Source organism: Protopterus annectens, chromosome 9.part0 (assembly GCF_019279795.1).
Source record: "Protopterus annectens isolate FY-2018-M chromosome 9.part0, PAN1.0, whole genome shotgun sequence".
NCBI lineage: Eukaryota > Metazoa > Chordata > Ceratodontiformes > Protopteridae > Protopterus > Protopterus annectens.
This window is the reverse complement of record NC_056743.1, coordinates 1,595,943,452-1,595,965,463: the sequence shown is the minus strand read 5'-3', so window position 1 is coordinate 1,595,965,463 and position 22,012 is coordinate 1,595,943,452. Positions and strand designations below refer to the sequence as shown.

General features: G+C 40.0%; 1 protein-coding gene across 7 annotated transcripts in view; it reads left to right on the top strand.

Annotated features, from left to right (window-relative positions):
• EVI5L (ecotropic viral integration site 5 like) overlaps positions 1 to 22,012 on the top strand; it is a 2,636,797-nt gene that overhangs the window by 269,677 nt on the left and 2,345,108 nt on the right. For all 7 annotated transcript variants that reach the window (XM_044084539.1, XM_044084538.1, XM_044084535.1 and 4 more), the window contains 2 exons: positions 6,241 to 6,472; positions 6,888 to 7,077. In XM_044084539.1, coding sequence (XP_043940474.1) covers positions 6,327 to 6,472; positions 6,888 to 7,077 — 336 coding nt within the window. In that variant the 5' untranslated portion in view covers positions 6,241 to 6,326. The remainder of the gene's footprint in view (positions 1 to 6,240; positions 6,473 to 6,887; positions 7,078 to 22,012) is intronic.

Below are 22,012 nucleotides of genomic sequence, written 5' to 3'. Positions count from 1 at the left end.
TCTGTTTCTACTACTTTTGAAATTTCTTCTCTTTGTTCATTTTCTTATCTTACATTTTCTTTTTCCTTACTCTTATTTTCATGTTTCCAGTCTATCCATAAATGTCCAGTTTTGTTACATTTATAACATTTCAATTCAATTTTTGCATTATCTCCCATTTCTCCACAAATATAACATTTCACAGTTACTTATCAAATGTCCTTCATTTCCTTAAAATATGTTTTGGGTTTTCCCTAGTATTTTGTCACCTCTGTTCCTCTCCACATTTATCATGCTTGATAAATGTATATTTTTCTTTCTGTTTCTAACACACAATATTACAGTCCCAGCAACCGGTCTATAAATTTTGTCTTAAACTTTTGCAGTGTCCAGTACTTCTTTACATAAAGTTTTCAAATGTCCTTTCAAAGTCTGTATTTCTACCTCTATTTGAAACTGTACATGATTTTTCTTTTTGTTTCCCTGTTAAATGCTTTTATCACATAAAGATTCCATTGGTTAAAGTCTTTCTTTTTTTCAGATTTGCCAAGAAAATTTTCCATTGAAAAAATAGTGTCAAATGTAATGTCACAAAATGTCTCTTTGATAACAATAACTGCTCTTACCTCATGTGCTTTTATACCCAAAGAAGCTATTAAATTCTCTCACACGTCATACCTGTCCATTTCTTTGTCTTCTTTACTTTGAATCCTTACTGTGTACTTCTGTTTTTCATTTTCTTATGCCTTCTTTTTTGACACTGTACTTTTGCCTTCTTTTACTTTCTCTGGATATATTTTCTTTTCTATGCCACCACTGTTCTTCAGGATTGTTTCTGCATCCCCCTTTTGTATTTTCTCCACAAAGTCTCCCTCAGGAAACATCTCTATCACTTCCTAACTCACTCTGCAACATTTCTTTAAGTAAATCATCCTGAAACCCTCCTGACTGGAGGGTTGTAATTATACTTCCATCATTTGCTGATTCATATTCATCGAACATATTTCTTTGAACATTCCCCCAGAATCCTACATACATTCTCTGGTCTCAGTATTTGCTTTCTTTACTCCTATGATCTCCTTCTCTCTCCATCTGGCTCCCAGTTTCTCCAGACTGCCTGTGTACCTAAAATGGAAACGGGAAGTGCTCCTCCAAAATGAGTCTCACTCACAACAATGTATTATATAAAACAATTTCTAAAAACAAGTAAATTCCAATCACTGCAAATACATATATAAAAAATAATAATAAACAAATATTTAAGAAGGAAGTGAAATGGATATGGCAACAAATACTTTGACCAGCATGCAGTTGGAACTTTTCACATTACATACCCCATTGGCCCTTGGAGTTAGGCAAATTCAGTGACCAACCGGGATGCCTCAGTGAGTGGTTTGGATGTTTGGAAGTTAATTTTTCGAGTGGGAACGACAACCCTAATCAGGGAATGTCCCTCAAAACACAACTTGCTACTTTTGAGAACCTGTGTAAAAAGTATAGGATGTTGCATCTGGACAATGTGTTCCTCACCAAATCTTTGGCATTAAAACAAGTTCAGAAGGGACTTAGGGTATGGAAGCAACTGGTGAAGATAGAGGTTGGATCCTTGGCATATCGTGAACTATTAGGTCTATTTGACAGAACAGGCTTTAAGTTAATGGACATCATCGTTAAAAACAGTCAAAGTAAGTTACTGTCACTACAAAATGAAATTTCTACATTAAACCAAAACATTGTTACTGACTTGCTCTTTGAACAGTACAAAGCAAATTATAACAAAGTATTAAGTGACATTGAAAGTTTTATGAGAGATAATATGAACAGGAAACAACGTAAACTTGACAGGGACAGGCATGATTATTTAAACAAGGTTTATCCGTTTATTATACAGTCTCAACTAGAACGAGAGTTCTGGTATAAACAGTGGTTCCTTAAATAATGAAAATGTTCACAGCAACCAACTACCAGATGAGGAAAAAGGGGAGGACAATGTTAATGGCAACAAATGTTTTTTGCAGCAGGGACAACAATTAAGGAGATTGGAAAGATTGAGAAATCAAGGGAGAGGGACACTGAGGGGTTGGCAGAACCACAACAAGAACAGCAATTTTTTTCAACAGGGGGCAACAGAGGGCTGGAAAAGAGGCTATTACTGACTGAAGTGATCATACCAGATGACCATAGTGATGTTCGAATTCATCAGGACTTGGACAGTTCTGAGTTAAATGACACAATGTCATGTAATATACTAGAAAGTGATGTTTTTATATTTGCAGTTTTAGTGATTTAAATGTATGTGATGCATATTTTAAGTTAAGAAGGTGATTTGTTTTGTTCCTGATTATAAAACAGACATTATGAATGTTCTCATTGGTTTGAAATTATGTACAAGGCAATTTAATTTGTTTGTTTTTTAAAAAATTGTATCAGTGAAGCCGATAGGAACCAAGGTTTGCAACGCAAGAGTTTATTTATTCCCTCCAGCCATCCAGCAATAACCACTTTTGAGAGGATATGTGAACATGAATTTAGAAATATGGTGATGGAGGCAAAAAGTAAATATAACAGTTTAACACCAGAGGAAGTGAGGATTTTGAAGGAATTGGCTGTTAACAAAAATGACAGGATTATGAAGCCGGATAAGGGAGGGGGAATTGTTATAATGACACAAATGGATTATGTCTCAAAAATGTATGACATCTTTAATGATCCAACATCTTATGGTAGGGCTTCAAAAAACAAAGTGAACAGAGCCTATGCCAAAATAGACAGTTTTTTATTTGATGCCTTGTTGCAGAATTGTATTGATCCAAGTGATTTAAAATTCTTAACAGTAGAGGCACCTGTTACTCCAGTTTTATTTGGGATACCCAAGACCCATACAAATGTACACAACCCCCCTTTCAGACCCATTGTGGCAGCTAGAGGGTCAAAGACAGAACCCATAGCAGCATATATTGATAGTTGGGCTATTAAGGTGGTAAGTGAAGCAACGCATATTTTGAAAGATTTATGGCATTGCCTTGAATTATTAAGACAAGTCTGTTTAGGAAACAAAGATTATTCGTTCCTGACTGTGGATGTGGTTAATCTATTCAGTGATACCCCACAAGGAGGGATTGGAGTTTTTCCATGAAAGTTTGTTGGCTAGGAATGCAGTGGATAAGACTAAGATAAATTTATTGTTTGAATTTATGGAGGTTGTTTTGTCCAATAATTTTATGTTCAAAAGTGAATTTTTTTCATCAGGAAGCTGGTGTAACTATGGGGGCCAAATGTGCCCCAGCATTTGCGAATTTGGTACTCCTTGAGTGGGAAAAAAGCTGTGTGTTTTCCACTGCCTTTATGGCCAGTATTGTGTTATATGTTAGATTTTTGGATGACATGCTGATTTTTATGGCAAGGGGAGGAAAACATGTTGAAGGTTCATTGATTATCTCAATGGTATAACCACCTTCCTTAAATTCACCTACAAGTGGCATTTAAATGAGATAGACTTTCTGGATATTCATCTGATAGGATAAAATCAGTGGAACATTGATTAGTACCATCCACAGGAAGGAAACATATTCCAACATGTTGCTTCACTACAATAGTTGCCACCCGGTGCATCAAAGAAATATCATCAGCAAGGGTCAGATGGTTAGACTATCTCACCTCATTAGTGACTATGGACTATTTTGTAAAGAGATATACACCTTAATTGGTATGTTTAAGAGTAGGGGTTACCCTATGAAGTTACTCCTTGAAGTTAAGAAGGAGATTATGACAAAAAGAGGAACAACATTTAAGCCCATTTTCAAAACTGCTAGCTGAGGCCACATGGCTACGGGAGTGAATTCTACCCTGCTACGGGAGTGAATTCTAACCTGCATGCATTAGTTTTACAACCTAATCAGGAAACACCAAGGTTGGTAGTCTGTATTAACAAACTGTGGGATTTGCACTTTGATGATGAAATGAAAGAGAAATTGGAGTTGAAGCCCAGAGTGGTAAATAGTAGGGGTAGGAATATCGAAAAAAATTTTGGAGAGTGGATTTAAGTTGAACAAAATCCACAGATCATTAATGGAAAATGCAGGACCTGTAAGGTCTGCAAGAACATTAATGTTGGTACCAGTGTGACTGTTTGTGGTTATGGTCGTACTATAGGATGCCAACGTAGGTGCAATTGCGACACAAGCATTGTAGTATACTTGGCTACTTGTTTATCATGCTCAAGTTATTATGTTGGAAAAGCTGTTCAGAAATTGTGAGACTGTATTACTGAACACCTCAGGAACATTAAGAATAAAAACACTCGCAATGCCCTGTTTATGCACACTTTGGAATGCCCCAACTATAAAAGGTTAATATTTTTTTATCATTGACAGAATATATACCAGTGAGAGAGGTGGGGATGTTAAGTTGGAGTTAGAAGTAAGAGAGGCCAAATGGCAGTTGAGACTTTATGCTGGCTGCAAACCTTGGTTAAATTATTTTATTTCCATGGCCCCTATTTTAAAACAAAGGGCCATGGTTGTACGAGTCCCTTTCATTTCCATTATTTTTATTTTTTTTTACACCATATTTTTTACACCATATATTTCTTACTTTATTATATTTTTTCATTCATAGTGTTTGTATTTTTAAACTTTTTCATATTTCTTACATTTTTTTCAAGCATCACATAAAAAGGTTTATTTCAATATGTAAGGCTTAAATATTTGTTTATTATTATTTTTTCCATATGTATTTGGAGTAATTGAAATTAACTCATTTTTAGAAATTTTTTATATACATTTTGTTGATTTTTAAATGTATAGAAATTTGATTGAAATAGGTTTTTATTTACCTATACATGCATCTGATTTGTTTTTGCCTGTGTTTGAATTTGTTAGAATATGGCTTTTATGAGTGGGTGAGGCTAACTTGATTGACTAATGTATTCATTAATATAATATATATATTGAATCTGTTAGTCAGTGTAATGACTCTGATGAAGCCAAGTAAATGTAATGGCGAAAGTGCTTAGTCGAAGTTCTTTTCATTAAAGTTGGGTTACGGTTTATCGTACTTGGTGACTCGTATTTTTTATTTTTTAATTTTTCTCATTGTTTCTTAGATCCCTGTTTGTAACATAAAAGTATTGAATTACCTGAGGTATAGGTATGCATGTATGAGTCAGTAGTGCAGTAACATTTCTTTGTAAATCAGCGTTTTCACATATTGTTATGACAGTAATTTATTAAATGTACTCTTTCTAGCATTGTTTTAACATTAGTATGTCAGCAGTTTTTGTTAGGTATGCCATTTCTTGCATGCTAGAAAGCATCATTCATACATTATTTAGGGGATTATATGCCTGTGGAACCTCCCCTCACCATAGGGATGTAGGTATTTTATATGGAAGAAGGAGAAGGTTATTGAATCTTGGTTAAAATGTATCGAAACACTGTTTGAACTATTTTAGACTGTTTAAAAATACCTAGAACAACTCTATCTACTTACATAAACAAAACTTGCTGTACACAAATGAACTAATTAAAATGAGTCATTTGGCATAAAATATAGCTAACAAGGGTGTTTTAACCTTCTGATTTACAGTATTTGGTTGTAAGGAGATGTGTTTAGGCAAGATTGACTATATGCATTGAGAATTATTTGACATCGTGTTTGTTTACATGGTTAATGGCAAATGAATTAATGACATAAAAAGAATGCACATTTTGTACAGCTTGTTTTAACTCTTGATACAGATTATTAAATACCTTGTCTACCATTTTTACTTATAACACTGAAAGTCTTTTCTCTGTATCTGTAACAAAATAGTAATGAAATGAATCTTCATTTCAAAAGTGTTTTTTATTGTTTTTTCTTTTCTAACAGTATGGAGACTAATTGTTTGCTAATTAGTAAATTGAATACAGTCCTTACTAAATTGTTATTCTCATTGTAAAGTCTGATAGTTGAAAGCATTTTGTGAGGGGAAAGTATGCACGATGTATTGAGACTATTTTGTTAATTAGTAAATTGAGTACTGTTCTTTCAAAATTAGTTTTTTCATTGTAAAGTCTGATCGTTGAAGGCATTCTGTGAAAGAAAATGTGCAAGATGTATGGAAACTAATTGTTTGCTAATCAGTATATTGAATGCTGTTGTTTTTGAATTGTTGTATTGTCTTGTAAAGCCTGTTTATTGAAAAATTTATGGTGAGGAAGTATGCTAGATACTTGTAATTTTCAGAAATCCAAATATTGCATCCATCTTTTCTTCTTGTAGGTGAAAGTGAAGCTGCTTAGCTCCAGTTGTGTGACTTTGCTGAGTCCTCCTAAAGGAAGGCCTGACTAGCAGAGATCAGCAGCACAATGGCCAGCCCAGCAGCAAGTCCCAGCTCATCTTCCCTAGATGCTCCTTCCTCCATAACATCTGAGACAGCTATGTCACCTTCAGACTCTGAGAATCTGAGTCCAGATGAGCTGGAACTCCTGGCAAAACTAGAGGAGCAGAACAGGTAAGATTCATGCATGGCTGTAGGATAGTGTGTCTCAGGAAAAGAATTGGGTGGTATGTAACACTAAATTTTGGACTTTGGATTGGTGCTTAAGTGAACCTTCTAGGTCACTTTGTTACAGCTGATTTAATATCATGTATTGTACAGAAGACAGTTTTCCTAAGACTGAGGCTTTTAGCCAGCTGCTGGGATAGAGTGACCTCTTATGCTACCAGGAATTTGTGTTCAGGTAACTTTACTTGCTAGCCTCCTCTATAGGGTGGGATGTTGGGAAGGTCCAAAGGCAACATTGCCATTAGTATCCACTGTACAGTTCATCCAGTAAAACCAAGGTTTCAGTCTTCCTTCTTTGTCTTTGCTTTAGATTTAATAAGTATCATTAATCCCATTTCTTGCTCATTTATTTTATTCTCAGGTTGTTAGAGGCTGATTCCAAGTCCATGCGTTCTATGAATGGTTCCAGACGGAACAGCGGCTCTTCTCTGGTTTCTAGTTCTTCTGCCTCCTCAAATCTCAGCCACTTGGAGGAAGACACCTGGATCTTATGGGGGAGGATTGTCAATGAATGGGAGGAATGGAGAAAAAAGAAAGAAAAACTTTTAAAGGTAAGATTAAAGTGTGATAGTTTTGTTAAATTTCACTTTGGAAGATTAAAAGTGGAGAGGAGAGTAGTTGAGTGTGCAGAACCAAAAGAAGTCAAGATCACTTTTAGAAAAAATGCATTCTATGTATTCGAATGCCTTCCTCAACGAGGAGATTTAAGATTCAAATGTTCCTTTTGCTTGAATGTCTTTTTATTCTCCATTTATTTTGTGCACTGTTGTGATAAGATTAGACCTACTGTGCAGTGCATCTGGCTTATTAAAAAGCAGAAATCCAAGTCCATATTTGTAAGTTGATCTGTCTTTCAGGTTTGGGTCTCAGTGTTGTGATACAGCTATTGAAATGGCCAACTAATTCTCTAGTGCCTGTTCTTCCTGATTATGGTCAGTGTACTCTTTACTTTAGTACCATAAAATTTAATTTGTTGATAACAGTAATTGCTCCTGTTACACCAACAGAGAGAGAGAGAGAGAGAGAGGGGCAGAGTTATCCTCTGTTTTCTGGAGACAGCCATGACATTTTGATTCACAACTGTGAGTTTTATAACAAGTGCTTGATACGTAACAGAAAACTGTTCTAGTGCATATCAGAGATTCCAGTTATTGAGGCCAATAGACGAATGTAGGAGCTATACTAGACAAACAATCATAAAAATCACAGAATGCCTAGCCATAATCACCTTTAAGTTCACACACTTAAAAGTTCTTGCCACCCTTTGCAACCACTTAATAGTGCCAAATTATGTCTCTACCCATCCTGTAAAAGAACATCATCTGTAAGCAAGGAAGGTACCACTTTCAATATCCCAAACTGGATACTCTCCCGTACCTTGGCTGCACTTTAACAACCTGATCATGAAAATCATTATTAGGATGGGAGAGTCATGATGCATCCTTGACAGAGGCTCACTTCCACCTTAAGTTTACTTCATTGACTGCTGAAAAGTCAAGTATTAGGGACCAAATGGTACAGCAGCATCCCTGGAACCCACTATTCTTGTAGCATTTCATAAAAGACATTCTAGTTGCATGTTCACGTGCCTTCTCCAGGCCCACAGAACACATGTAGATCACACTGGCAAATTCCATAACTCATTTAGTGTCTGTGGAAGGACAAAGCCTTGCTAAGATGGAGTGTGCATTGTTCCGCCTGAATCAGAGACTTATCTTAAGTATGGAGTTCATCTTGCAAATCCCTAGCTTAAATTTTCGCATGGAGGTTGAGGATGATGATCCCTTTATAATGGAATACACCTTCCTGTATCCTTTCTGAAATTTGGATACATACCACAGATTGGCAGTCAAGAGATACTGTGCTGATTTCTCAAACAACACTGAAATGAAGAATTGACCAGAACACTCCAGCAGTATTGAGCACCTTCTGCATTTTTGAATGGATGCAGTCTATTCCCACAGCTCTTCCACCTGTGCATTGGCCATATCTACAGAAATGGTTTGAGACCCACCAATTCCTTCTGGTACTAGCATTTCAAGATTGATTTAATTTCTTAACAAGGTTAGTCTAATCAGTTTAGGCCATTTACACTGGAACCAGAGGGGAATGCCCTGCCAGCAATTTTTAAAAAAAATTATTTATTTATTAACAGGCAGCCAAACTAGTGGCGGCCACGGTGGTGCAGTGGTTAGCATTGTCGCCTCACAGCAAGAGGTACTCTGGTTCAATCCTCGGCTGGGGTGCCTTCTGTGTGGAGTCTGCATGTCCTCCCTGTGGTTGCGTGGGTTTCCTCCGGGTGCTCCAGTTTCCTCCCACATCCCAAAGACGTGCTGCAGGTGGATTGGACACTCTAAATTGGCCCTAGGTGTGAGTGTGCATGTGTGTGTGTGCCTTCTGTGGAAGGTTGGGCACCGGGCTGGCAACTTGACACAGTAAAACTCCACTGCTAATCATGAGCGGACAGGTGATCCACTGTGGCGACCCTTAACCGGGAAAAGCCAAAAGAAGAAGAATTAACAGGCAGCCAAACTGGTCCTTCTTAGAGATTTTTAGACACAACCTGGGCTACTAGTGCAAGAATAAATACAGTATATATGGATAATTTAAAGAGGCCAATCGTCCAACATGTTTGGGAACATTGGAAGAAACCAGATCATTCAAAGGAAACCCTCACAGAGATGGGGAGAATATGTAGACTCCACATAGAGAATGACTGCAGATCAGGATAAAACCTTTGACTTTGGTTTATAAAGCTGAAACCTTGACCACTGAGCCATCCTGGAAGCAAGAATTGCAAATATTTACTTAGGGCCACATTACCTAGTGAAACTATTGCTTTAAGCAGTGTGCAGATATAAGTACAGTAGGTAATGTATTTATTTTTTTACTGAGCTGGTATGTGAGCTTGGACCATACTAACATGTTTCAGCTGTTGCTTTATTACAAGAAAAAAAAGAAATACTTATAAAAGATCCAAATACAAAACATGACCCATGCAGCAGTTGTAAGTAATACAACTTAAACAGTTCCACAGTCTTAAACCACTGAAGTCACATCCCAAAATAAATGCATTTTGATTGTTTTAAATGTCGTGGTTAATGTGTGTGTGATGTGGCTATTCTAAAACAGGAAATTTGTTCTATATTTCAGACCCATATGTGCTAAAAGCTTTTCTTCTCCTGAAGGTAGTTGGGTGAGAAAGATGGGAATGAGCAGACGTCCTCTTGCCTGCTTTTGGGGCAGATAATTCTAGCTCGCTACCTGAATGAAACCTAGGAGCAATGGATACAGTTGCTAGTGACCATGAACCTGCTAACTCCATGCTGCCTAGGGACTGGAGGACAGCTTGTAGGCAGAGGCACACATGCTCCATTTGGTTGGTAGCTGTAGCAAGGCTCTAGAAAGACATCATAGGCTTTAGGAACTATACTGGGAGATGAGTTCACTGTGTCTGGCAGTCTTATCTGTTACCTACCACTAAGGTGTCACCTTTCCAGTGGAATGGGTGGGCTTATTGAATCCTCCGGCCAGAGAATGAATGGGCCATTGGGCTGTCATCCAGGCTAGAAAATGTTGGTTCTCTCCCTCAGAGAAGAATAAACTGCTTGATTGATTGACAAAGGAGGAGAATCCTTTCCTCAAGACCTGATGGATGGTAGAAGGAAGAAAAAAATTTCTGCAAGTTAAGGCTTGACATGGAATGGTAAGGGGTAATATACAAAGATTTGCCCTAAAAGTAATATAAATAGTTATGAGCTAAAGAAGGACAGTAACTCAAATGCACATTTGAATATAAGAGTGTTAAAAAGGAGAGTTGCTCCCTGAGGTGTTGGCAGGTAAGCACATACCTTAGTGTTATACAAAGATTTATTCAGCAGTCTCCAAAACTAGATAACCAATCACTTTTGCTCATGGCTGCCTGTAATTTCTGAATATTATCTAAAGTAGGGAGACTGTTGTCTAAAGTAAGGAAGGTAACCTTTTGCCTACACTGCAGTCCTTTTTTAAAATAATAAATGTTTTGTGATATTTTGCTAGCGAGAGAGGTTTTCAGTGAAACTTTGTCAATGTGATTGCTAAATTCAGGTATAGGATCTAACGAAGATCCTAGATATTTGAAATGATCTAAACAATCTCAGTTATATTACCCAAGGTTGTTCCAGTGGCTTTATTCAAGCTTAGTACTTGATGACACTCTTCTAGCATATTCTGTTTTGTCTGTGTGTTGTTATGGTTTCATCAAATACCCTGTTTGTACAGTCGACTCACGAAAAAGAAAAAAAAGTCATTGCAAGTTGTAGTTTTACTGTAAAAAGAATAATCTGAGTGAAGTTAGGCAAATGCATATGCTTGCAAGGTTGCTTGAGAGTGTTATATATATTAGCTTTATAAGTAAAAGTTAAGTAAACGTAGGCATAGTACTAAACTATGGGAACACCTTTACTACTAGGTGGTTGACTTGAGGACATAGCTGCTTCCAGGTAGTATGTAAATTAGGCTTCAGCTTTATTAATGGCATTAAGTTACAATTTTCTGAGAAGTTTGCTCTGGGAAATGCTAGCAGAATTGCAGAGTGAGTCAACAAAATTAATATCAGTTACTTCATCAGATTTCATAAATTTATAAATGAAGTTAGTAAAGAATTGTGCAGTAATGATGCTGTAGCCTTTTTCTAAAAGTCCTATTTTTCCTGACACACAAGACCATAAGGTTGTAAATTATTTTGTTAGCTAGACACTATTAGTTTCAAGCAGTTTAGCAGGGCAGCAATATCAGAATAGAAGCTGACTTTGAATGAGTTAAGTGATAGTAATAAAATAAGTACCAGCTATATGTTTTGGGAAAGAGATTTTTTCTTTGGAGTTTCAGAAGAGTGAAGAGATCTTTATTTAAATACGATAATTAGCTTTGATCTTTGTTGCTCTGTATTTTGAAATAATTCTCCATTGTAAATATAAATTTATTCTAACTTGCTATGAATTTCAGCATTTTATATGCTTTCCAATATATAGTCCAATTTTTGTATATTTCTAAGATATGGATTCATCTTTTAAAAAAGCTGTCTCTACAGGTCCTGGATAAGAATTTTTCTTGTAGATGTAGTGTTGTGTTTAAGGAAATATTTCCATGCAGAATCATAATCATCTTCAGCATGGAACATCGCTTCATTCCAGGCAAGATAACCCACAAAGAAAGGATAACTGATGGATAAGCACAGACAAAAAAAGAGTGAAAAAACAATTCTTAGACGTGTAGAGAAGGGATGAATAAAGTGCAATGATCACTAAAAGTCAGAATATCAACCAAAGCGTGGCGGCTGTCTGGCTCGTTGGTTAGGTGGGTGTCAGTGAGTAGATGGTTACATGGTGCTAAGTTAGGCCTAGTAGAGGAGTTAAATGCATAAGGGGGCATCTGGTGAGGCCATGTTCATTCCACTATGGTGAGACCACTGTAAAAAAAAAAAAGCATGTCACAGTAAACCACACAGATATGGTTATATGTTATTAGTCATCCACTTTTAACGACAATCTCTTTAACCCCAGTGACAGTTGATGGAAGAAGCATATATAAGCAAGAGCAGTTTTAAGTTTGAGATTACGTGCAGTAAGCCATTCCATAGATCAGCCACAACCAATTTAAATCACTGTCAAACAGATTTGGATATACCAACACTACAGTACAAAAATATTTATATTCACCAGTAGTAAGACCCATTCCTTGACAATACTTCCTGACCTTTGTCTGTGGAACGATTGAAAAGTCTGGTTAGTGAATAGCAAAGTCACAGGATCTGACAGTAAGGAATAAACTAACCTAGTCGGACCTCAGCACAGCCTCAATGTCAGGTTTCTGTTATCGACCAAAATCTCTTAAATTTGTCTCTGATGCTGCCTGCATTAAAGGGAAGAAGTCTGATGCCAGAGAATGAACCAAGGGAGACATAAAGGGGCCACAGTTTGTTTAAATATCTGCTGAGATTTCTAAAACATGATAAGGTACATTAGAAGTAAAAGTTAACATAATGAGCAAGGATATTCATTTAACAAGTTTAAGGAGAATAAACCAACAGTGGACTGTGACTGCTTCTATAGGTGTATGTACAGGCCTCTCCTGTACTTAGGAACTCCTACGCTTGTAACAATGACACAAGTCTGAACCCTGGTATTTCTCTGTAGGTAATATAAGCAATGCACTCTTTTAGCTGGCTCTGTGGCATAGAGAGGATAAAGCCCTGCTAAAACACAGGAGGCTCGGGTTCACGTAGCAACTCGGACATCTATTTGAGCCATCTGGGGAGGAATGAGAGTCAGTGTCTGTCACTGGTTTGCCCAGATTCCAGAGTGGGTCTTATCATGCATTTCAATAAAGGTGCTAACAGTAAAGGGCATCAAGAATAAACTGTTCAAAGTCTAGCCCTCTTGATACCAAAACATTTTCTTGTTTCTTTGCAAACATGTCCAGCTCTCGTAAGATCTTCAGAGATTGTAACACTGAGGTTAACATAAAAATTATATTTAGTTATTCATTGCCCAGTATGTGAGTGTATTCTACATTATCCTAACATATACATATACATCTAGTACCATGCACTTCTTGCAGTTAAATGGCACATTATCGACTTTGCAACCACTGTACGGAACATCAAGATAATTCTAAAGGTACTTTGGTCACAGCATGAGTTAAGCAAGCAGGCAATACCAGTGTCATCTTCAAATCTGGCAATGTAGTAGAGGTTGTCATTTGGTAAAATGAACATGTTTACATGAAAAAGATAGGGACCGAAAATTAAGCCTCTGAGTGACACACTTGTCGAATCGCTCATATTTAACTTCTGTATAACCACTTGGAAACCCATTTCACAAAATAACAGTTAAATTCCCATTTCTTTATCACTGTAAATAGATAGAGTGAGAAACCGAATCAAAGGCCCTAGACATGTCTAAATATGGGAAATCCACTGTGAACCCCTTACTTATTGCAAAAGTGAGATCTAAATAATATGTCTAATTTAGTTATACATGATCTGATTCTGTTAGGCCCATGTTGATTGATATAAGAGGAGAGACTGCTCACTAATTCTTTCATGTACTGAAGTAGGACTCTTTCAAAAGTTCCCCAGGATACAAACTGAACTAACGGGTTCATAATTCTCTGCCATATCTTTGAAACCACCCTTAAATACAAGAACACTGTAGGCTTTTTTTCCGCAGCTCATGTACCGAACTTCTAATAAAAGTATATTAGAACAAATAAGTAGGTACAGAGCTAATGTGATGTCCTTCTATTCCTATATTAAAATATTCTTAACCTTTGGGATTCCTTGCCTAGGCGACCCAAACATCCAGCCAGTCTACAAAGGACTTTTGCTACTGTATGGTACGTGCAACATCACACATGGCAAGGCAAGCAATGTCTGCCATAAAGGTGATGTAGGCATGTACCATTTCTCAGAACTTCTCTGCCACCAGTCTAAACAACAGCTTCTACCTTTCATGTAATCGCCGAGAGTTTACTGTTTTCAGATAAGTGCCCCAGTGGGGAAAATTCTTTGTTCTTTTTTGCTGCTGCATGTTTTTGAGGTTGTCGTCATGTAGGAAAGGCAAGTGCAGTTGTGGACATCAGATTCCACACAAAGATGGCCACAATCAGTGTTTGTTTTGCCGAAGGTCTGAGCACAATTACAAGTCTTGCGCAATTTGCCAGGCATTCGTCTCAAAGACCCTTTGTAGTCTTTTGTCAGCTGTGAATATTTACCTCTAGAACCAACATCTGAAAAGGTTAGGTTTTGGTATGGAGGCACAGTGGGTCCGTCCATTGAGCCACAGAAGAAGAAGCCCATAAAGGTCAGGCCTGAATCTTCAGCTGTGCCTCTGGATTCAGACATTCCTCTTGAGGCCAGTGAAGGCCTGTTTGACTCTGGTTTCCAACCTGCAGTGGGTATGAATTTTGGAAGCCGTTAGGGAGGGTAATACTAGCACGTCTTCAGAGGCAATGCAAATGTCCATTCAGGGTGATAAGGGGGTATCGCAGCTCACTATCTTGGACATCCCGAGCGGTGTTCCTGTAGCTCCTCCATCTGTAACCATCCCTATGCCTGACACAGTGCCTAGTCATATGTCGGCTATTTCTTCACAACTTAGGGTGAATCTTCTTGGTAAAGAGAAACATAAACAGAAACATGTTTCCTCTTCCTAGGATCCTTCTCCTGATTGGCAGGCCTTCTCACAGGGAATCTTGAATGCCTTCCTGGCTTTAAATCCATCCTTGACCCTTCCACCCATTTCTGTTCCTTCCCCCATTCCCAAGAGATCAGTGGAGGAACAGCAGGCCTCTGGTAAAGAAGATTCTTCATCTTCTTCATCTGATGAATCCTTGATCTACACATGCCAAATAGTCTCCTCCAGGTTATGCTTCCCCTGAATTAGATTTTAACAGTGGGAATTCTCCTGAGGAAGATTTGTTCTTTGGAGAGACAGTTTCCTGACAGATTCTATAAGGTCCTTGAGGACAGCAAGTTCTTGTTCAAATGTCTTCCTGCAGACCCTGCAGTTAACTCTCTCTCTCTGCAGGCAAACCTTCTAAACTGCCTCCCTATACTAATCTGCTCCCTTCTGATAAGGATAGCAAAATGATGGAAAGGTTAGGAAAATACCTCATCTACCATGGCTTTCAGAGCCATTAACTACCAGACCCACATGTCAAAATATGTTCTGGCATTGCTTTCCCAAGCTTCTCAGCTGGTATCCGATCTTCTTGATGCTCCAGCCAAGATGCAGTTTGCCTCTCTCTCCTGTCTACCTCAGCCCAGATATGCAGACATTCTGTTAAATGCAGTTGTGATGCAGCTGCGGTATCTGCAAGCTCAGCAGCTTCAGGCTCTGTACTTAAGATGTATATATGGTTGCATCTCCAACCTTTGCCCGATGATATTAAGGCTAAAATTATGGCTGCACCTCTAGACAATGATGCCCTTTTTGGTGCTGAAGCGGCAGCCCTGTTCAAGTCCCCTGCATGACCAAGGGAAAGAACTAAAGGAACTGAAACACCTCTTTATGTCCCCACTTCCTAAATACCACAGAAATTACCCTTCCAAGATACAGTTTGTCAGAAGGAAGCAACACAGTTCCCCTCATTCCCAGAAGAAAGGGGTCACAGACAGGGATCTTCCAGCCCCCATCAAACTCCTGCCCAATAACCCACCTTTTAAGACAGACCAAGTAGTCTGTGACTACCTGGCAGATCTCTCAAACATACTTCTTTCCCAGAGGCTATTTTCTTCTCTTCCCTCTTGGACAAGTATCCCTCCTGACCAGTGGGTCCTTTCTGTTATCCAAAATGGCTATTACATAGTATGAAAATCTGCCCCTCCCTTCATGGGCATTCTACAGCCTCCTTGGGATCAGATTGATCAGTTCCCACAGATCTTACAGGACTTGCTAAATCAAGGTGTGATGCCCTTGCACTGGCCCAGTAATTAAGGAGCCTCAATCTTCACCACTAACACCAGTGAGTGATGTGCACATTGGGAGGACGACAAGTACACACACAGTAAAGTACAATTTTGCCTTAAGAGCACACAGAGATCACAATAAGTCTGGGGCTGGTTTCTCCCTCTTTCTCCAGATCCCCAATAAGACCCCCCAATGGCACAGCTATAGACTGGAGTCCTTAGCCAGGGTTCCAAGCCAAGTCCTCCCAGCACTCTCTCTGTCCAACGAGTGCTTCACGTCCCTGCCCAAGTAGCTGACACACACACACACACACACACACACACACACACACACACACACACACACACACACACACACACACACACACACACACACACACACTTTGAGATTTGATTTATACACAAACACACATCTGGCTTGCACACATTTACTAGCTATGCCCCCTTCTGCCCAGACCATAATGTAGTTAGCACTGCCACCAGAACCCCTACTTATTGGCTAATATAAGGCCCTTCCCAAAGGGTGACCAATTCTACTGTGTAATGTTCCTGTTATCCAAATGGTAAGTGTGACCAGAACTTTTAAGGCTATTTAGGAGTGGCCTGTACAGTATCACCAAATACATATGCAAGTACTCTAAGAGCTTATATATCTCTGTACAAACCAACCACAATTAAAAGGTTTAAATATATTTAATAATAAATAATAAAAGCAAGACAATACTCATTAACTCAACACAGTGACAACAGAGTACAGAATCACTGGAAATACTTAAACAGCATTGCAGGACAGTCTCACATAAATACAGAAAACATCTAGACTAAGCTTGCTATATTCCTATCTATCTCTTAGAGAAATACTGTAATCTAAGTCTTACTTACAGAGCAAAGACAAGTGCTGGTGAGAGGATGTTGATACAAAATGCACTGACTTTCTCACCGAGATAGTTCTTAAGTTAACTATCAAACATTTCTGCTAGGTCAACTCAGATTATATCATTCTTGTCACTGCTGCGTTACTTCCCATGCTATCAAGAACCAACATCATTTAACAGTTCTCTGTAAAAAGTACTTATCTCTCAGATGTACAGCTGCTAGGAAGTCACATTGCAATACAAAAACACATTACATGTGAAACCTAGTAATTATTATCTATCTCTGGCTCAAGACAATAGAAAGAAACCCCTAACACTAGACATCTTGTCTCTTAGCTGAGATAAACTTACTTTAGAGCACATCGTAAAACTCTTTACTTATTTTCTTAGAGTTTGCAAGTTAACTCTGTATATTCCAGCCTTTACCATCAACACATATATTTTCATAGGCATGTAGTTTATACATATTTCTGCTCTTTTTCAGCAGGATTTACCATGGTTACATTCTTGAAGCTCAGTACAGAATATGTACTTTTCTTACATTTGTAAGGCAAGTATACAAATAATATTACTATTCACAAATGACATAGAATTATTTACAAAATTCTAGCTGGCTGGGCTGGCAGCCTTCACAGTTTTCTCCCTCTTGAAAACTCAAGCTAGTTTTTCAAGTGACCTTTGAGAAATGTTACTTTAGAGAGTTGAGTCTATCTAGGAAAACCTTATCCCATTACCTGTCTTGAGAGCCCATCTGCATTGGCATTGCTAACCCCACTGTGGTGCTGCACTGTCATATCATATGCTTGCAACCCTAGGCTCCACCTTAGTAACTTGGCATTTTGCTGGCTGGCTCTATGTAACTGTTAGGGGATTGTGATCTGTAACTACAGTGATTTTTCTTCCATACAGATAAGGCTGAAGTTTCTGCAGTGACCACACTATGGCTAGACATTCCTTTTCTACAGCTGCATAGCATTCCTCCCTGGGTTGGAGCCTACGTCTGAGAGAAACCACTGGGTGCTCTTCTCCCTCTGAAGAAATCTGGCTAAGTACAGCCTCCTCCCCACCAAAGCATCTATCTGCACAAAAAATTCTTTGCTGTAATCTGGACTGGCTAACACAGGTGATCCTCTCAAAGCTCCTTTAAGCTTCTGGAATGCCTGCTCATATGCTGGGGTCCACACTACCTTATCTGGTCTGTTTTTCCGTGTCAGGTCTTTGAGCGGAGCAGCTATGGTACTAAAATTGGGGACAAACTTTCTGTAGTACCCTGCTGTCCCTAAAAATGCCCTCACCAGCTTTTTGGTAACCGGTGCAGGCCATGCCTGAATGGCTTCCAGTTTGGCAGGTTCTGGCCTGATCTTACCACTCCCCACTCTATGCCCCAGGTAGAAGACCTCTTCCATACCCACCTGACATGCTGAAGGTCCTCTTGCCAGGAGTGGCTGTAGATGGCAATATCATCTAGATAAGCAAGGGCAAAATATCCTGCTCCTGCTAGGATGTGATCTAACAGCCTCTGGAAAATCGTTGGGGCATTTTTCATCCCAAAGGGCATCTTTCTGAGCTCATACAAGCTGACAGGAGTCACAAAGGCTGATCTCTCTCTAGCACTAGGAGTCAAGGGCACCTGCCAGTAATCCTTGGTAAGATCAATGGTGATAAGATACTTAGCCCCACCCAGCTGCTCTAGGGCTTCATCTGTCCTAGGCATGAGGTAAGCATCTGAATCTGTGTGACTATCTAATTTCCTGTAGTCCACACAGAACCTGGTGCTGCCATCCTTCTTTGGTACCAGCACCGCTGGGGAGGCCCAGGGACTGTTGGACTCCTGAATTACCTCTGGTTCCAACATTTCCTATATGTCCTCCATCAGAGCCTGTTTGACTCTTTCAGGCACCCTATAAGGGGCCTGTCTAATAGGCCTTTGGGGTCCTGTATCCACATGGTACTGCACCCTGGTTTCCCAGTGAACATGTCCCCAAACACCTGTAACACTGTTCGGATTTCTCGAACCCGGATAGCAGATAGCTGCTGGGACATTGCTACCCCTGCCACTGAGGTGTCAGTCTGACCCTCACGGAGATCAGTCACCAGATCTCCCTCAGACTCCTCCTGCAATCCACTGCTGATGCTTAGCACAAGGGCCTCCCTATCATGGTAAGATTTCATCATGTTAACTTGGTACAGTTTGTGCCCCTGCCTAGCAGTTGTACCATGTAGTTAACATCACTGAACTTCCTTACCACCTTGTAGGGTCCCTACCAAGCTGCCTGCAGCTTGTTGTGTCTGACAAGAGTACCACTACCTGCTGCCCTACAGCATACACTCTAGCTCGAGAATTCTTGTCATACCAAACCTTTTTCTGCTGTTGGGCTTCTGCCAGGTTCTCTTGGGCCAAGCCCATGTGTTCCCTGAGCCTTGTCCTGAGGTTTAGGAGATATGCCACAACTGACTGCATGTGGGATTCACACTCACCCTCCCACTCATCTTGCATTAAGTCTAGAGGTCTCCTCACCCTATGCCCATACAACGACTCAAAGGGTGAAAAAACTATGAATTCCTGGGACATCTCTCTCTAAGCAAACAGATGGGGTAAATATTTGTCCCAATCCCTCTTAAACTGGTCTGCAAATGCCTGTCGCATCATCTTGAGTATAGCGTTTAACCTCTCAACAAGACCATTAGTTTGGGGATGGTAGCGGTGGTCTTTAGGTGCTTCACCCCACAGTACTTCCACAAACAAGTCAGTAGGTCTGACATGAAATTGGCACCTCTGTCAGAATTTCTTTTGGGAAACCTAACCTTTTGAAAATCTCTAACAAAGCATTTACCACCTTTTCTGCTTCAATGGAGGACAGAGCCACTGCCTCAGGGTATCTGGTAGCATAATCTACTACCACTAGGATATACTTTTTCCCTATGGAACATGGAGTACTCAGAGACCCCACAATATCCATAGATACCCTCCGAAACAACTCCTCAATCACAGGCACAGGCAGAGGCATCAAAGGAGCTTTCAACTTGTCTCTTGCCTTGCCTACCCTTTGGCACTGCTCACAGGTCCTGCACTACCCTGTTACATCTGTAGAAATCCCAGGCCAATAAAAATTCTGCATAATATGTCTCCTTGTCTGTTTTATGCCCATATGAATAGGGAATATTATGGGCTATGGCTAGAAGTGCCAGACCATAGGATCTAGGCACTACTAACTGCTGTATTCTCTCACACTCTAGCCCTCCCTCAGGGGTCCACTCTCTATAGAGTAATCCTTTGTCCCATTATATTGATTCCCCTTCCCTTGAGAATCAGGTGCCTTACTAGTTGCCTCTCTCAGGCCTTATAATATAGGGTCTGAGAGATGTGCCTGTCTCAACTCGCTCTTCGTAACTCTTCCCAGCTCCTCTTCCACAGGAAGTCTGCCATCCTCTGACAGCGGTGCCTCACTGTCAGCCTGGGTACTACTACTCACCTCTGCCCTTGCAATCACTCTGCCCAGGGGAACATCAGTACCCACAAGCAGCTGTGGCTCATCTTCAGTCTCACTGCTACCGGGTAGCTCCGTCCCTGAAGTAACCACCTCACCAGTCCTGGCTGCAAGAGTGCAGTCTGTCTGGGTCTCCCCCAGGCTACCAGACTGACATGTTTGTCTCCAAGCTTGACTGCATGAAACTACATGAACACATGGTACTGCATTACCAGAATGATTCCCCATCAGGACATTTGCAGGGATATCCTCAAACACACCTACTTGCTGGCTTCCTTTTCCACCCACCCAGTCAAAGTGAACCCTAGCCAAAGGTATTTGTAATGGGGACCCTCCTAAAGCTCTGACTGGAGTAGACTGCCCAGGCAAGTAGTGCTCCTCTGTAACCATTGTAGGCTTCACAATGGTTATGTCAGAGACTGTGTCTGTCTTAGCAATGGTCTCTTTGCCATTCACTAAGATATGATATAACCTCTTGTGGTAGTTTGGTACCCTTGTTGTCTCAAGACAACCTATTGTTAGCATTTTGTCATTCCCACTTAGTTCTCCCACCTTTTGTTACCCACCTTGCCTCCGTGGACATCTGTATGCTACATGGCCCCACTGGTTGCATTTAAAACATTTAACCCTAGGTCCTGGATGTGTACCTGGACTAATGGCTTCCTCTGCTACTGGCAGATTCTGTTGGGGCAGTCTGGGCTGCCCACCATGGGTTCCTTTAGACCCATGAACAGCACTGGGTGTCCCTTTCCTGTGCCAGGATCCCCTGCTTGCTAGGTATAGGTCTCCCTTCTCCAACTCATCTACAGTAAGGCATTGTCTGTCAGCTAACCAGGTTTTCATGTCCTTAGGCAATGTGCTAAGGGCTTGTTCCCTCACCAAAAGGTCTGCCATCCCTTCAAAAGTGGTGACCTGACATCCACTCACCCATCTATGAAAATAAGTGCTTAGTTCAGCAACATATTCACACACACTTTCATCTGCCTTGCGTCTGTGCTCACAACACTTTTTCCTATAAGCTTCAGGTGTTAACTTAAAAAATTCTAGCAAACAGTTCTTTACAACATTATAATTTAAAAAGTCATTATCAGACAGTTTGGAAAGATGAGTTACAGCTTTACCATGGAGTAAGAGGATCAGGAACCGTACCCAGAGCCCTTGGTCAAAATCATACTGTTTACATACCCTCTCAAACATATCAATGAAACTATCAAAATTATCCCCCAATGTAAATTGTGGAAGAAATATACTGACCTTTGTGGCTTTTGGAGTCCAGTTACTCCCTTCCCCATTACTTCCATGAGTCTGGCAAAGAGTCAGCATCTCCTTTTCATGGTGCCTCTGCCTTTCCTTCTCCTCAGCTTCCAGGTAGCAGTTTCTCATTTTCCTCAGTCTCTAGATGCTCCAGTCTCTCTGGAGGCGCGGGTTCGAATCCCACCACTGCCACCAATTAATATGTGGTGCCCTTGCACTAGCCCAGTAATCGAGGAACCTCAATCCTCACCACTAACACCAGTGAGGGACGTGGATATTGGGAGAATGACAAGTACATACACAGTAAAGTACAATTTTCCCTTAAGAGCACAGAGATCACAGTCAGTCTGGGGCTGGTTTCTCCTGATCCCCAATAAGACTTCCCACTGGCACAGCTATAGAGTGGAGTCCTTAG